At 45.1% G+C, this 16,637-nt stretch overlaps 2 protein-coding genes and 1 non-coding gene across 5 annotated transcripts; 2 read left to right on the top strand and 1 right to left on the bottom strand.

Annotated features, from left to right (window-relative positions):
• The first annotated feature begins 585 nt into the window (after positions 1–585).
• On the top strand, positions 586–673 carry TRNAS-GCU (transfer RNA serine (anticodon GCU)). The gene has a single exon. It is a non-coding gene; the product is annotated as a tRNA-Ser (tRNA).
• Positions 674–2,994: 2,321 nt separating this feature from the next.
• On the top strand, positions 2,995–7,960 carry LOC127291961 (elongation factor 2). The gene is made up of 3 exons (XM_051321297.2): positions 2,995–3,131; positions 4,466–4,595; positions 5,323–7,960. Exons 2-3 carry the CDS (start codon positions 4,505–4,507, stop codon positions 7,761–7,763), a joined length of 2,532 nt encoding a protein of 843 aa, XP_051177257.1. The 5' UTR covers positions 2,995–3,131; positions 4,466–4,504; the 3' UTR covers positions 7,764–7,960.
• Positions 7,961–11,940: 3,980 nt separating this feature from the next.
• Positions 11,941–15,436, bottom strand: LOC127291960 (uncharacterized). 3 transcript variants are annotated; one of them, XM_051321294.1, is made up of 5 exons: positions 15,163–15,431; positions 14,039–14,094; positions 13,060–13,209; positions 12,357–12,423; positions 11,941–12,272 (listed from the first exon to the last, which is right to left on the bottom strand). In XM_051321294.1, exons 1-5 carry the CDS (start codon positions 15,340–15,342, stop codon positions 12,192–12,194), a joined length of 534 nt encoding a protein of 177 aa, XP_051177254.1. In that variant the 5' UTR covers positions 15,343–15,431; the 3' UTR covers positions 11,941–12,191. The 3 variants fall into 3 exon arrangements, with proteins under 3 accessions (XP_051177254.1, XP_051177256.1, XP_051177255.1); XM_051321296.1 differs by lacking the exon at positions 13,060–13,209 and having other exon boundaries at positions 15,163–15,425; XM_051321295.2 differs by lacking the exons at positions 11,941–12,272; positions 12,357–12,423 and adding an exon at positions 12,436–12,986 and having other exon boundaries at positions 15,163–15,436.
• Between the last annotated feature and the right edge of the window lie 1,201 nt (positions 15,437–16,637).

Here is a 16,637-nt window from a genome sequence, read left to right as displayed (position 1 = left end):
GATAGATTGATAATCAACTTGACATAGTATTCCATATTCATCGGATCCCAACAAACACAACATGTAGCATTACAAATAGATGATCTTGATCATGATAGGCAGCTCACAAGATCTACAATGATAGCACAATGAGGAGAAGACAACCATCTAGCTACTGCTATGGACCCATAGTCCAGGGGTGAACTACTCACACATCAATCCGGAGGCGATCATGGCGATGAAGAGTCCTCCGGGAGATGAATCCCCTCTTCGGCAGGGTTTTTCCACGATCTCCTGAATCCCCCGAGATGGGATTGGCGGCGGCGGCGTCTCTGGAAGGTTTTCCGTATCGTGGCTCTCGGTACAGGGGTTTTCGCGACGAAGGCTTTAAGTAGGCGGAAGGGCGGAGTCGGAGGGCTGACGAGGGGCCCACACCATAGGGCGGCGCGGGCCCCTCCCTGGCCGCGCCGGCCTATGGTTACGGGCCCTCGTGGCCCCACTTCGTATGTTCTTCGGTCTTCTGGAAGCTTCGTGGAAAAAAAAGGGTTTTTGCAATCCTTATTTCTTGTCTCTATCATATCACGTAAACCTTTTGATTTGGAACAGGGAGAGATGGCTGAGTGGACTAAAGCGGCGGATTGCTAATCCGTTGTACAATTTTTTTGTACCGAGGGTTCGAATCCCTCTCTTTCCGCTCCCTCGGATCATTTTGGACTTTCAAATTGGAAGGAATTCTGACCCCCGGATTTGCTCATAGATAAATGTACGAACCAAATCCAATTTGTAAGAAAAAATAAAAAAAAATGGAATTTTTACTCCTCGCGCCCAGGATTCCAAGACCCTGGGCGTTGATTTCGTCCAATTCCGAGAATATTTCCTTTGTAGGATTTCTGAAACCAAAAATAGCAGAAAACAACGACTGGCTCTTCGACATCTCGTCAATAGGTTAGTGCCGGAAAATGCATAATAATGACATAAAGTGTGTATAAAACACGTGAGTATCATCATAAAAGTAGCATGGAACATAAGAAATTATAGATACGTTTGAGACGTATCAACTTGCAGCTGGAAATATGTCTCAAAACCTTCCAATCACTGCTGAAAACACTCCAGATTCCCTCCACCCAATCAAACGGAACCTTTAAGCGTTCTGCCTTTATCATTTCTTCCGCCAAAACTTTCTGACATACGATTAACTCAACCTTACTCCGCATCTTCCAGCAACCCACTCGAAAGAATTCCAACTGAGGCGGAGGTTCGCGAAGAATTAGAAGGGCAAGCTCGCATGGCAGACAAGGTCAAGGAGTCGGAGATGAAGAAGGTGTCCAAGGGCAGGAATATGGAAGGGGAGAAAGGACAATGATGGCCCTGTAATCTGACGGAGTTTGATATGAAGACCCTACAAGAAGAGGGCTTCATAGCTCCGAACTCCTACAAATTTGTCAAGGACAGCTCGACCTTGACTCCGGAGGTCAATGAACGGGTCTTTACCAAGGCCTAGGTGGAGCGAGGACTCTCGCTTCCACCCTCTGACTTCTTCTTGGGGGTCTTGAATACATATGGGCTGCAACCCCACAACATCTGCCCCAACGCCTACACCATCGTGTCAAACTTCGTCACACTCTATGAGGGGCATCTAGGAGTTCACCCCGACGTCCGCCTCCTTCAGTTCTTCTACCGTGTGAAGAAGGAAACGAAGGACAAGGCGATGATTAACTACAAAAGCATGACTTTTGTGATCCGCTCGAAGAGGATATTTCCGCCAATATCCTCCCACGAATCCGTCCGGTACTAGAACACCAGATGGTTCTATATCAAGAACGAAAATGCTCCAGATCGTCTTTCTGGCCTCCCAGTCTTTGTCAATAGCCCTCCAGTGGAGAAGGATTCCTGGAGCTTCATTCCGAATCTTGCCCAGTATCCGAAACTGGCAAGATGGCCCAAAGAATCTCGAAGCTGGCGCATGACGGGTTGACTGGGCATGACTTGACCCTGAGTTGGTTCACCCGCCTGATCCAGCCCCTGAATTTCCACAAGCGCCTCATATGCGCGTACTCGGGTGTGAACGACCCTCTGCGAGTCACGAAGGACAACCTTCTGGTCGATTCTCTGAATAAGAGGATCCGGACACTAGTCATGGTGACTCGGAGGCAAAATGTCCACGAGATTGTCAAGGACATCTGCATCAACAGAAACTGCCCTCCGGTGCATTTTTAGCTTGTTATCTTCTAAAATCTTGCACCTCTTTTCCGTCTCGATTCTTAGACGAAGGAGGATTTTAAGGAAATCTTCTACATCGCCACCACAAACTCTGGCAAGGAGGATGACGCTCCAGAGGAAGAAGAGGAAGAGGAGGATACGGAGAAGTACGTTTTCTGGTAGCGTAAGCGGATCAACATGCTCGCGACTTCCGGCAAGGGATCCAGACCCATTCTCCCCAGAGCCATGTAAGTTTCGACTCTTGAACCCAATCACCTGTTTTGGTAGAACTGCTACAATCTTGTGCTTTTGTCTTCATCGGGTAGCAGAAGGTCGTTCCTACCCGGAGCAAATCCCAGAGGACGATCACTAATTTTTGAAGGTCTCTCCAACCGCCGTCGCCCCAAACACTCGCATCACATTCCTTTCTAATTCAGTAGAGACAATATCATCAATAATACCATCTCTATCAACATCATCTAAGCCAATATTAACATCAACAAATTTAGACATGCCATAAAGCAAATCAGTACCAAGAACTGAATAGAGCTAAGCAATGCGGGGCACGAAAATATAAATAAACCCTTAAAAAAGAAGAGTATCTTTAATTGCAAGTTGAAACCCACGATGCATTGAGCTTGCTCTGTGCCTCCTTGTCCATCCCATTTCCTGCTGTAGGAAAAAGAGAGGATATTCGGATATTCTCGTTCCAAAGAAAATGTCCTCACGCCTATTGGGCCGGGCCGTCAGTCCACCAAACCTCCATTCGCTTCTGGACCGGAGTCGCGCCGTGCCCCGAGATAGCGTATGCGTGGCCAGCGCGCCAGCAGCAATATATATACGGGCAGCCGAAGCCTAGGTCTTCTCCCCACCATTCCTTCCTCCCCCAATCCCCTAAACCCGCCGCCGCCGCTTCCTCGTCTCTCCCCTCCGATCCGGAGGCGGAAGCAAAGGTGAGCCACCCCGTTCCGCCTCCTCGCTTCTCCGATTGCTTCCTGGAGCTCGTCGGCGCGTCCGTACTAGCTGCTGCGTAGTCGATTTTGCTAAACGCGCTCGAGTTTCCTCGATTGCTTCCTAGTCGGTTTTGCTGGTCCTGGTCTCGCTGGATGCGCTCTGATTTCCTGGATTCGTCGGTCGTGTATGCGCTCTAGCTTAATCGGTTCTACTTGGTCGTGTCTCGCTCGATGCGCTCTAGCTTCCGCGATTGGATCCTACTCGATTTTGCTGGTCTTAGTCTCGCTGGATGCGCTATAGTTTCCTTGTTTCGTCGGTAGCTTTGTATGTGCTTCCTCTGTTCTGAAACTTCGTAGATCTACTGTTTCCTGGTTGCTTCGGAATAGCAGATGCTTGCCTGGTAGTAGTATTAGTGGTCAACACCTGTTATTCCGTCGTGTTTGACGCGGATCTACCATTCTGGTGCTCTGTTCTTGCTTACTTTCGTCGATTTCGCTAGTTTGTTCTACTTGGCTGTAGGGTAGTGCTTGCCTGATTTTGTCTGCCTAAACCCTGTCGATTTTGTTACCTGCTCTCAGTTTCAGCGTGGAGAATGGGGATAGATATTACTGCTAGATTTGCTTGTTTAATTTAATTTGATGTATACAAGGGTGAGATTCGTTGCATCTGTGCTTGCTTTCCTCAGTTTCCTGTTATTCACGAGTTGACTTGTAATTTGGATACTAGTATCAGATATTTCTCTTGCGTGGTTGGTTATAGTATTGCCCTATGTGATCGTAAGATTTTAGTTCCATTTCTTTCAAGTCACTTGGTCATCATCAGATGCATGCTTGCTTATTCACGTAATAAACTATGTAATTTATCTACTTGATAAGCATTTATGGCTTTATGATATGATTGATTTTTTAGTAAGTTATTTGATGACCTGTTATTTCTCGATATCTGCAAGTACCTGAAAGTTCAGTTGTGTTAATTCATTACCTGATTGTCCTTTAGAGTGCTCTGTTTATTTGTTAGTGCACTTTGGACAATCAAGTTTTCTGAATATTGTCCCAATTAGTTTTTAACAAGCTGTCATGCTAACTTGCATAAGTCCTCTGAATATCTTTTTTCTGTGTACTTTTGACAATCGTTTGAACATTGTATCTCTAGTTCCTATGCATTTGTTTTTACTTGATGGGTCAGGCTGTTAGTGAAAAATGGTTTGCAGTACTAATGCATGTCCAATAAAGTTAAGAGCACTTCTGATTATGCAGTTATGGTCATAATAATGTCCTGTTTAATTCACACCTGACTTTTGTTTGATTCTAATAGCTTGCTATTATTTGAACAGGAACTTATATTCACAGAGTAACATTCATAAGCAGTCAAGATGGTGAAGTTTACAGCGGAGGAGCTCCGCAGGATTATGGACAAAAAGAATAATATCAGGAACATGTCTGTTATTGCTCATGTCGACCACGGTATGTTACCAGTCTGTGAAACCGTGATATCTATATAGTTTGTACTGTTGACTCTTGGTTGATTTATGTTTTATAGCCCTTTTCCTCGTTGTAATAGGTGTAATTTAATTAGCTACCAGCATTATTTTTGAAATGATAACTGCCACCCCCCTGAAAATATTAGTTCATCTAAAATGTCACATGGAGTTTACTAGTGCTACTCATTATGTTATGAATTTTCTGCTACACCTAATTCTTAACATTTACTTATGGTGTCTCCTACTTCTGTCTTATTTGATGTTACTATATTTCAGTCGTCTTCTCATAAATTGTGTTCTTACTGTTCGAAATCTACCCAGTTTGGTGTGCTCTCATGTTAACAGCTGTCTATTATTACAAATTTTAAGCTATGTAATTTTCGCTCTTGTGCTTAATTTCTTAAAATTCTTTGATCTTATGTGTGTTACTTTTCAATATCCCAGTACAGTGTGATTTTTAGTCATGTTACAAAATATCTGTTCTATCCCTAGGACAAGAGCGAAAATATCAGTGTATTGTACTTTTGTTTGCTATTACTTCTGTTTGGAGATTTAGTATGTTTTGGAAAGCTGCTTCTGTGTGAGATGTTAATTTTTGTAAGTTGTTTACTCGTATGAATTGTGGTCGATTGTTGAAAACCTGATATACTTATTTTGTTGTATACTGAAATTGTGCACTGTTCTTATATATTACTTTCATATATGTACAGGCAAGTCTACGCTTACGGACTCCCTCGTGGCAGCTGCTGGGATTATTGCCCAGGAAGTTGCTGGTGATGTTCGCATGACTGATACCCGTGCAGATGAGGCAGAACGTGGTATTACAATCAAATCCACTGGTATCTCTCTTTTCTATGAGATGACTGATGAATCACTTGCAAGTTACAAGGGGGAGAGAGATGGAAATGAATACCTAATCAACCTGATTGATTCACCTGGCCACGTTGACTTCTCGTCTGAAGTCACAGCTGCTCTCCGTATCACTGATGGTGCTTTGGTGGTGGTTGACTGTATTGAGGGTGTCTGTGTGCAGACTGAAACTGTTCTGCGCCAGGCTCTTGGTGAGAGGATTAGGCCTGTCCTGACGGTCAACAAGATGGACAGGTGTTTCCTGGAGCTTCAAGTGGATGGTGAAGAAGCCTATCAGACTTTCTCCCGTGTCATTGAAAATGCCAATGTCATCATGGCAACATATGAAGATGTGCTCCTTGGTGATGTCCAAGTGTACCCAGAGAAGGGGACTGTTGCATTCTCTGCTGGTTTGCACGGGTGGGCTTTTACCCTTACCAATTTTGCCAAGATGTATGCCTCCAAGTTTGGAGTTGATGAATCAAAGATGATGGAGAGGCTGTGGGGTGAGAACTTCTTTGACCCAGCCACAAAGAAATGGACAACAAAGAACTCTGGCTCAGCAACCTGCAAGAGAGGTTTTGTTCAGTTCTGCTATGAGCCAATCAAGCAAATCATTGAGATCTGTATGAATGATCAGAAGGATAAGTTGTGGCCTATGTTGAAGAAGCTTGGTATCGTCATGAAGAATGATGAGAAGGACCTAATGGGCAAGCCTCTCATGAAGCGTGTCATGCAAACCTGGCTGCCTGCCAGTCGTGCTCTGCTTGAGATGATGGTGTATCACCTGCCTTCTCCCTCGAAGGCTCAGAGGTATCGTGTTGAGAACTTGTATGAGGGCCCCCTTGATGATATATATGCCAATGCTATCAGGAACTGTGACCCTGAGGGTCCTCTTATGCTGTACGTTTCCAAGATGATTCCAGCATCTGACAAGGGCAGATTCTTTGCCTTCGGTCGTGTTTTTGCTGGAAGGGTTGCAACTGGCATGAAGGTCCGTATCATGGGCCCCAACTTTGTTCCTGGCCAGAAGAAAGATCTCTACACGAAGAGTGTCCAGCGTACTGTTATCTGGATGGGAAAGAAACAAGAGTCTGTTGAGGATGTTCCTTGTGGTAACACTGTTGCTTTGGTTGGTTTGGATCAGTTCATCACGAAGAATGCAACCCTTACAGGCGAGAAGGAAACTGATGCCTGCCCAATCAGAGCAATGAAGTTCTCTGTGTCCCCTGTTGTGCGTGTTGCTGTTCAGTGCAAGGTGGCCTCTGATCTTCCTAAGCTTGTTGAAGGTTTGAAGCGTCTGGCCAAGTCTGATCCTATGGTCCTGTGCTCTATTGAGGAGTCTGGTGAGCACATCATTGCCGGAGCTGGAGAGCTTCACCTTGAGATTTGCTTGAAGGATCTGCAGGATGACTTCATGGGTGGTGCTGAAATTATTGTTTCCCCACCTGTTGTCTCCTTCCGAGAGACTGTTCTTGACAAGTCATGCCGTACTGTTATGAGCAAGTCCCCTAACAAGCACAACCGTCTTTACATGGAGGCCCGCCCATTGGAAGAGGGATTGCCTGAGGCCATTGATGAGGGACGCATTGGCCCACGTGATGATCCTAAGGTGCGCTCCCAGATCCTCTCTCAGGAGTTTGGGTGGGACAAGGATCTCGCCAAGAAGATTTGGTGCTTTGGACCTGAGACCACAGGCCCGAACATGGTTGTTGACATGTGTAAGGGAGTGCAGTACCTGAATGAGATCAAGGACTCTGTTGTTGCTGGCTTCCAGTGGGCATCGAAGGAAGGTGCACTGGCTGACGAGAACATGCGTGGCATCTGCTTTGAGGTCTGTGATGTTGTCCTCCACACTGACGCCATTCACAGGGGAGGTGGCCAGGTTATCCCAACCGCCAGGAGGGTCATTTTCGCTTCCCAGCTCACTGCTAAGCCAAGGCTGCTGGAGCCCATCTATCTGGTTGAGATCCAGGCCCCGGAGAATGCACTTGGTGGCATCTATGGTGTCCTGAATCAGAAGAGAGGCCACGTGTTTGAGGAGATGCAGAGGCCAGGTACCCCACTGTACAACATCAAGGCTTACCTCCCTGTCATTGAGTCGTTTGGTTTCTCGGCCACCCTCAGGGCCGCAACATCTGGCCAGGCCTTCCCCCAGTGTGTGTTTGACCACTGGGAAGTGATGAACTCTGATCCTCTGGAGGTGGACTCCCAGTCTTTCAACCTCGTCAAGGATATCCGCAAGAGGAAGGGGCTCAAGGAACAGATGACTCCTCTCTCTGACTTCGAGGACAAGCTCTAAGTTTCTGGGGTCATGTTTTGCTGCATTTTCTATCTTACTATGAGAACTGCTTTATTTTCATTGAGTCGTCTTGTATCGTAATGAACTATCTGTCGTGGTATTGGTAGTGGGCTGAGAGCCTGAGACTATGTTTTGCTGTCTGTCGTGATGTAACAGATGTTAAAACTTAGATTTATGTATCTGTCGTCCGCTAGTAATTCTTGGTGCTGTCTTGTCTTCACTTTTGTTTCAGATTTTGACTTCTTTGCTATGTTGTGTTCTACTCAAGTAGCAGTTCTTGTTCGTTACTTGATTGTTTGTTTTTTCATGTTTTTCTGCTCTTCCATGTTTTTCTTATGATCTTCACCTGTTAATCTGCCATGTATGCTTGTACATGTGTTTTTCATTGGTTTGGTGTTAGGTGCATGTTACAGGTTTTATCCATTTCGTATGTCCACTGGTAACTCTTATTGCTGTCCCGTGTTTGGATCTTGAGTTTTGCTTGGTTATTTGTCGCGCTATACTTGATAGTTCATTTTGACTGCAGCATGTCAGTTCTGTCCAGGAGCTCTATTACTTGATTGTCTGTATCAGCATGTTCTTTTGATCTTAACACCTGTCATGGACGCATTTAAAGGCTTGAGTTGTTCATTTGTTTGGGTTACAGGTTTTGATTGTTACTACTTTTTGTCTCAAATAGAAAGTCGGTTTGTAGATCCAACTGTGCAGTATATTCTGGCAATTGAAGTTTCTACTATTACTTGGTTATCAAAACCTACAGGTTCTCCAAGGAATGCTGATTCTACATTCCACGGTAAACATTGAGATTGATAGTGCACTTGTGGTCATAAACCTAGAAACCAAATTCGTCTAGGACTACCTATATATGAATGTGTTTGTTTAAATTGGTTGTGAAATGAAATACGTAGTTTATTATAACATCTGCAGCTTTGGCTATGCTAACATAGAATTCTTGTTGCTGTCTTGTCTTAACTTTTGTTTCAGATTTTGAGTTCTTTGCTATGTTGTGTTCTACTCAAGTAGCAGTTGTTTGTTTGTTTTTTCATGTTTATATTTGCTCTTCCTTGTTTTTTTTATGATCTTCACATGCTAATCTGCCGTGGATGCTTCTACTTCAGCCGTTCCACCAAAAGTATCTTAACTTTATTCATCTAAATTTTAATAAACTTAAGATGCTTTTGGTGGGACTAAGGGAGTACATGCTAGTGTTCTTCATTTGCTTAGTAGCATGTCACAGGTTTTATCCTCTTTGTATGCGCCCTGGTAACTCTTTTGCTGTCTTGTTTTAGCTTTCATTTCAGATCTTGAGTTTTACTTTGTTATTTTTTTCTGTACTTGATATTTCATTTTAACTGTAGCATGTTAGTTCTCTTCTGTTATGTTATGATGTGTTCTAGTAAGTGGCCATCCTGGTTCGTTGATAATTCCAGGAGCTCTATTACTATTGTTTGTATCAGCATGTTCTTTTGATCTTCACCTGTCATGTACGCTTCTACTTACTTGTGTTCTTCATTTGTTTGCGTATGTTACAACAGGTTTGATTGTTGCTACTCTTTGTTGCAAAGAAAAATGGGTTTTGTAGACCAACTGTGCAGTAACTCTAGCAATTGAAGTTTCTACTATTACTTGTGAACTGCGAGTTAGGTATATATGTTCTTCAAAGAATGCTGATTCTAAGTTCTACATTTTAGGGTAAACATGGAGATTAATAGTGCACTTGTGGTGATAAACCTAGGAAACAATTCGTCTGGCACTGCCTATATATGACTGTGTTTGTTCCAATTGGTTGTGAAATGAAATAGTTTATTAAATCATTTGCAGCATGAGTATGCTAAAATTGACCTACTATGTTAAATTGGTTTTGTTGCAAGTTAGGCTCGTAACGCAAGGTAGTTACCTATCGATCACTCCAGTCCACAAAGACTGTAAAACGAGTTAATGGATCTGGGCATTAATTTTGGAATCCTTTGAAGGCAGTTAACTCCTTAGTAAAATAGTATAAAACAGGCAGGTGCCTCCCATTGAGACAATCTACCACCTGCTCTTTTTGAACGTCCTGTAACTATTCTCTGTGAACAATAGGTACCTGCTCTTTCTGAACATATTGTAACTATTTTTCTTGATAGGATCGTAGCTACCGGAAACCCAATTCAAAATCCAATTTTGATCTAGGGTGTATATGCTCCTGCTGTCGAGAAAAATATTTTAAAATGTTCAAAAAATTCTGAACAAAAAAATCACGCGTACATCTCGACATTCTATATGCCTGAGTTTCCCCGAAAAATAGACATTTTTGTGTCATGTGTACAAAAGATAAGAATATGTCCTCATGAAAAGCTTTTTATCTTTTCTACACATTACACAAAAATATCGATTTTCTATGAAACAACTTTGCAAGCACATAGAACATTAAGATGTATGTAGTACATTCTTTGTCCATTTTTTTCAACATTTTGAAATATGTTTAAAAGTTATTTTAAAAATCAGGACTATATGCTCCCGGGGCAAAAATGCCGCGTCCCCTATCTACTTCTTTTTCTGGAAAGGAAGAGGACTGGGAGTAAAAGACTTGCGCCTGCAGGGCCTAGTTGCGAGTTCGATGACTCTGGTTGAGACGCACTGATATCAGTCCAGACCCTGGCAAGGTTTACCTACCCTGAAATCCAGCGAAGAGTCATATTGGATCCTGGGCACCAGTGCTCTTGCCAGATTAAAAAAATTCTAAAATTATATTTATATGTTTAAAAAAATTATGTAACAAAATTCTAAAAGTACCTAATGATGTACCCCACTAACCTACAAAATCTCAATTTCAAATGTTCTGTTTTTTGACCTATACAAAAATGACAAAATCTATTTTCTTTTTGTAGATTTGAATCACTATACCCAGATCTATGCATTTGTTATTTTTGTGCAGCTTAAAATACACATTATTTTCAGTTGAAAATTTACACGATTGTGGGATACAATACAGGCTACATCATGATTTATTTTCAGATTTTTATGAAGCTTAGAATTATGATTTTTAATTTATTTTTCGAAGTGAGATCACTGGTGCTCATGTGCACCAAATCTCTGTCCGAAATCCAGCGGCAATAAAGGTTTTCCAAAGCTTGGCCTTGTTCACTATTGGAGACTGCAGGCTCATTTTTTCTGGCGTGGTCGGTGGATCAACGGAAGAAACACAGAGGAGATTGGTCCTGCAGTAACAGCGCTCGTTAAAACAAGGAGGAAAAATGCCACAAGGGTAAGCGATGCTTTGACAAACAACACCTGGATCTCTGACATTCAGGTAAGGCGGACTGAATGTTGATAGCTGTATTCAGTGTATCAGACTCGGAGGAGATTGAAAAGGTCATCCGGATCGCATTACCTGCAAGGGGACAGAGTCGGGTGAGTATTCAGCAAAAGCAACCTATGACATGTTGTACCATGGAAATATTAAGAGGAGTATGTGCAAGCCCATTTGGAGATCCTATGTGGCGATGAAATGCAGAATTTAAGGTACATGTTGTGGATCTTGGATAGGAGGGCTAGTGACACGGGCTGCAGGGGCAGCCGGATCCCTACTAGATCAGGACACCGTGGATCATATTATAGCTCAGTGCACAAATACAAGGCAGGGTTTGGTTCAGTCGTTTCAGAGAGATGAACTTGCAGATTATGGTGCCACAACAGAATGCCAATTTAGAGAGGTGGTGGAGGGAGGCAAAGAAGCGAGCGACGAAATGTGACAGACCCTTGACAAGCTGATCATCCTAATCGCTTGGACGCTTTGGAAACAGAGGAATGCGCGAGTTTTTGGTAACACACAGAGAAAACTCTACATGCAGCAAATGGTATCCAAGATCAGAGAGGATTTCCATTTGGGAATTTACCAGAATAGGAGGGAGTGAGGATCATTTGCGAGAGTAAACTTTAGTCGAAGGGGGTGCGTGTGTGGGTGGAGGGGTCTCTGATGTTCACGTCTTCCCTTCTATAAAGATATCGACCCTAGCTACTTGTCTTGTCTACCAAATGCACCCTATGCACAACTCTTCAATGACCCATCGATCAGTTATCATAACCTACAGAAAGCACTACCATATCACCAATTTGTTCTCGCAAAAAAAGCTCGGGTGATTATGATCTCCAAATGAACCAATCATCTCATACATATAGAAGTACACAGTAATCATCTGGGTAAACACCAATGAACTCCTGGGTAAACTTTCAAGTTTTATCCGAGAACAGAAACAAGTTTGCAGCATCATAAAAATATATAAGTTCTACATGTATGTCAAAAATGATAATTTCGTCCCATAAAAAGAAAGATAGTTTCGCTGTGATACAGGCATGTCCCCTCAACAGTAACACACAGTACAAGCCTCATTTGCATGGTGTACAGATCGGACGAAATCATTGGCCCGCAGCAAACATGTGCCAGAACTAGTGAAGCAAGGAGCGAACAGCAGCAACAGCGTCGCCTTTGTGCTCCCGGAGTGTCCTCTCTGCGATCTTCTTGTCCAACTGCACATTCAGAGATGCTTTAGAAGGGGGGCCTTCAGAGTATTAGAAAAAAAATGGATGTTGAGTCTAGGTTTCAGATGGCACCTCAAGCTCGTTGGCGATAATCTCAACATCAGTAGGGTTGATTTTGACAGCAGCTAATTCTTTCTCCCTGGTGAAAGAGCAAAAAAACACCGATTTTGTTATAACAGTCCCATGAGTTGTGAACAACATTTTCAGGAGAACGAGGTCAACCCATTTATAACTGAAATAAGTGTACTTCTTTTCAATTTCATATTGGAGTTGACATGTCTCACAGAAATACTGATGCGTGGGACGGGTTTATGCCCTCCCCAAAATTTGGCTAGACACAATTTAGGTTCAGGTTTTCCCTGCCCACAATTTTGCGTCAGTTTGGTTTTTTGACCTGCCCACGAACTGGTCAACATTGGCTTGAAAGATGAAGCAGAATTTGCAGAGGAGCATTGGCATGCCGAAATGTTGGCAACTTATCCAAACCAAACATTGACAAAATGGTAAGACACACTTTGCTCACAATCCAAACATACCCTAACATACCAGAAAGAGAGAAGTCCAATTTAACCCCCGTAAACTTGTCCCAAAGTTCAGTGTACAACGCTCAACTGTGATATGGTTCAATGAACGTTCAGGATTAGCACTTGCCCTGTTTTGACAGGTTTTGAGCTGGTTATTCTCGCCACGCCAGCAGTTCTCCTTCATGTATAGCAATTCATCATCGTATTGAAATTAACCCAGATCATACATACAGCACATGTTCCCTTCGTACCTGTTCTTCCTAGCTAGAGCGAGGTAACGGGGATCATGTAGGAGCTCCTCCGGTGGCCAGCAAGACCAGGCTCTGGCGCTAGTCCTCAAGCAACCTCCACCTTCCACATCCCCTGCTTGTGCCCAGACCGTACGTGCTGGTTGCTGGTTGCTAATTTAGAAAGATAGACTGAGAAACCGAGAGACCTGCTGCTGGCTGCTAATTCAGAAAGGAAGTGAGAGATTGAGAAACAGAGATAGGTGCTGCTGCTTGTCTGTTGGAGTGTGTCCAGGACCCCTTGCAAATATGTTGTACACTAGGCATATTGCATCTAGCCAACCTAGGCAGTAGCTAGAACGAAAAGGCAACAACAGCGGCTCCTGGACGACTTAACCCCAGCCCTAGCGGCAGCGGCCTGGGCAAGGGAAGGCAACGGCCGGGCAGCAGCCTAGGCAGGGGCAGGTGGCAGCCTCGGCAAGAACCCGCGGCACAATGATCTGGCTGGCCGGCGGTGGTTGCAAACTCAAGCGCACAAATTGTGAAGTACAAAGGATCTAACTTACACTATCATCGACTCATCGTGCTAGAACTGCTATGTTCGTTTATTTATCCTTACTAGCCTTGCTTTTTTATCAGACCAAAAAGGTATCAGATGATAAAATATTGTGGTAGCAAAACCGTAAGCAGTTTGAGCCGCTGGCTTGTACACTTCTTCATAAAGTGCTAAACTGCTAATCTAATGTGTTAACAGCATTTATAAATGAAGCTAAAATTTCTAGCAGGGAAAGTTCTTATTCAAACTGAACATCACATACAATCTTTCATGTTCAGTTGCTAGTCGCCTCTGTCATTCACTGAAGATGCGGTGGTTGTATTCAGTAAAAACTACAAAAGAATAGTGCATTGGTGTATTGCAAGTTTCTTGAGGGTAGAATACTAGCTGTAAATATTGCAAGTTTCTTGAGAGTAAAATAATAGCTGTGAATATTTCCAAACCAACCTCAGTCTCATGGCATTCCAGTCGGCCTCTTTAGATGAAGCAAGAGCTGCCATGGCCTGTAAAAGAAACAACGATCTATCAGCTTAACCAAGGTAGTCCTAAAAGTATCACAATTAAACATAAATATCTATATGGTCCTGCCTTCTACATCTTACTTCTAAATAATTTCCTGATATTGATGTTTTAGCATGCAGTTATTATAAGAAGGCATCTGCCAACTGCTATTAGCTGTCTCTTTCAGAGTCATCTATACAACCCCTTCAATCTCACCTGATTAAAACAGTTTATGGCTGGATTTGAAGGTTTGAACTGTATATCTGCCCAAACCTTCAAATCCAGCCATAAATTTCTGTAATTCTGTTTGGCTGGATTATGGCCATAAACCGTTCTGGGTAGAAAAAAGCGTGGGAAGCTGCTAGCAAATGTAAGTTGTGTGTCGTTCATGCTAAGATCCAACGTCTTCAGACGGTAGAGTTGATAATACCGTTTTCAGCGACAATAACGACAATATGGAGTATCACGGACTACAGATATTGCATTTACCACAAGCTTTCATTGTTAAAACAGAAAAGAGGCCAGTTTATGGGTCACTAAAGGCGCTAAGCGATTAAGTGAAATTATGTCAGAAGAGTAGGCTGCTTTGCAATATTTTTGCATCTTGTGTTTGTTTGTTGCTACAACTACTTAATTAATAGATTAGGGCAAAGCTTTTGCCCCGTTTTTTTTAAAAAAACTTTGCACCCAACAAGCAGAAACACATAGTATGCTCAACTGATGGACCAGGATTCAGAAGACATTTGAAATGATTCTGACAGGAAAGAACGGAGCAATAATAGATACTAGTATACAACACCCTTCAAGGCACAGATTAGTCCTGCACGGATGATTAGACTGAAGCGTCCCATCCCTGCCACTGCCAAGCAGGGGAGTGGCACAGAACTAATTCATGCTAGCTAGCGATTCATCATGCCTCCACGCCAAGGTTCCACCAATATCGAGATCCTCCAGCTCGTCGCCCCGATATGCTTACTAACGAGCCAGCGGATCGCCGATCCAGCACCTAATTCTCAGTAACGACGCGCCGGATCGACAAGAGCGTGGGATTGGAGTTCGAGAGGACTTACGGACTGGACGCGGGAGGAGTCGAGCTGGCGGTCCTCGACGTGGTCGGTGAGCTTGTCCAGGGCCTTGCTCTGCTGCTGCAGGTCCTTGGAGTCCGGCCCGGCCTCCCCCGCGGGGCCGCCCTCCGCCACCGCCGCGGCCGCAGCCGCCGCCGCCGCCGTCTCGTCGCTCGCCGACCCCATCGTTTGCCTAAAACCCTAGCTGGAAAAATTCCCCTCTCGCTGTCGTCGTGTGTGCGCAACTGGAGCGGGTCGGCTGGGTGCGGTGGGGGATCTGTGGGTTTGTTAACCACCGGTACGGCTTTGAGATTGGTGCGAGATAGGACATGGTCAGTTTTCCGTTTGAAAAAAGGGAGCCGATTGATTCGACTTGGAGTATAAATCTGCTAGCGACATTTAAAGGTGTTGTAAATAAACATTACATGTACCCCTCTGTCCATCCAGGACACGGCTAGCTAGCATCCGGATGCTAATTCGTCCATCTTAGCACCCGCCTTATAAAAGGAAATACTGCTGTGTTTGGTTGCAATGAATTGGGCTCTGAATTAAATTGGCAATGGAAAACCAAATCAACCAATTCAATTCAATACCACAAATGTTGTTTGGATGCGCGTGGTATTCAGCTATAGAATCAAAAGATCAATGGAATTCTAAATCTTGTTTGGATGCACATTGTGTGGAATTGCAAAATTTCTTGAATCAGCACTTCTTCTTCTCCACCAAAGGGGGCAAAGGGAGCAGACCACCGGCCGGCGAGCTGGTGCAGGGGAGGCCGGAGATGCGAGGGCCCCGGCCGGCCGCGCGCGTGGAGCCGGGAGATGTGCCGCCTCCTGTCGGCCGCAGGGGAAGGCGGCGGAGCCGAGCAGGATGACGGGGAGGCGGAGGTAGTCGGGACCGCGCCGTGGCGAGGAAGAAGAGGCTCTCCGGCGGCGGCGCTCGTCGGCCGGCGGCGGCGCTCGTCCGGCAGCGACGCGGGTGGCCCGACGCCGGCGGGTGGCGGTGGGTGGCGGTGGCGGCGGGTGGCCCGGCGGCGGCGGGCGGTGGTGGTGGCGGCGGGTGACGGCGGTGGCGTGGGCGGGCGGCGGCGAGCGGTGGTGGGTGGCGGCGGGCGACGCGGTGGCGGCGGGTGGCGGTGGGTGGCGGCGGGTGGCCCGGCGGCGGCAAGCGATGATGGGTGGCGGCGGGCGACGACGGTGGCGGCGGCGAGCGGTGGTGGGTGGCGGCGGGCGCCGGCGGTGATGGCGGCTGACGGGTGGCCTAGCGGCGGTGGGCGGCGGCGGGTGGCGGCAGCGGCGATGGGTGGTCCGAGCCAATTCGGAGGTGCGGACACGAATTGGCGAAGCAGAAAAATTGCACTAGCGGGGCTGGACCTCGGAATTGGCCTCCGAATTCCACGGCCCAATTCCAAGCGCAACCAAACAGCCGAATTGGCCTTTTTGGACCTCAATTCCAATTCCGAGCCCCAATTCCGGGCAACC

The sequence above is a fragment of the Lolium perenne genome, chromosome 4 (assembly GCF_019359855.2).
Source record: "Lolium perenne isolate Kyuss_39 chromosome 4, Kyuss_2.0, whole genome shotgun sequence".
Classification (NCBI taxonomy): domain Eukaryota; kingdom Viridiplantae; phylum Streptophyta; class Magnoliopsida; order Poales; family Poaceae; genus Lolium; species Lolium perenne.
Note: the sequence above shows the minus strand (reverse complement) of the source record. Positions and strands in the feature narration are given on the sequence as shown.

Bases quoted from the DNA above. Each gene is read 5' to 3' on its own strand.
- LOC127291960 (XM_051321294.1), bottom strand. From the start codon at position 15,342: ATGGGGTCGGCGAGCGACGAGACGGCGGCGGCGGCGGCTGCGGCCGCG. The intron at 13,210-14,038 runs GTTGGTTTGGAA...TTTCTAAATTAG, and splicing joins TGGAATGCCATGAGACTGAG to CAACCAGCAACCAGCACGTA. The intron at 12,273-12,356 runs GTGCCATCTGAA...CTGAATGTGCAG, and splicing joins TTATCGCCAACGAGCTTGAG to TTGGACAAGAAGATCGCAGA.
- LOC127291961 (XM_051321297.2), top strand. From the start codon at position 4,505: ATGGTGAAGTTTACAGCGGAGGAGCTCCGCAGGATTATGGACAAAAAG. The intron at 4,596-5,322 runs GTATGTTACCAG...ATATATGTACAG, and splicing joins TATTGCTCATGTCGACCACG to GCAAGTCTACGCTTACGGAC.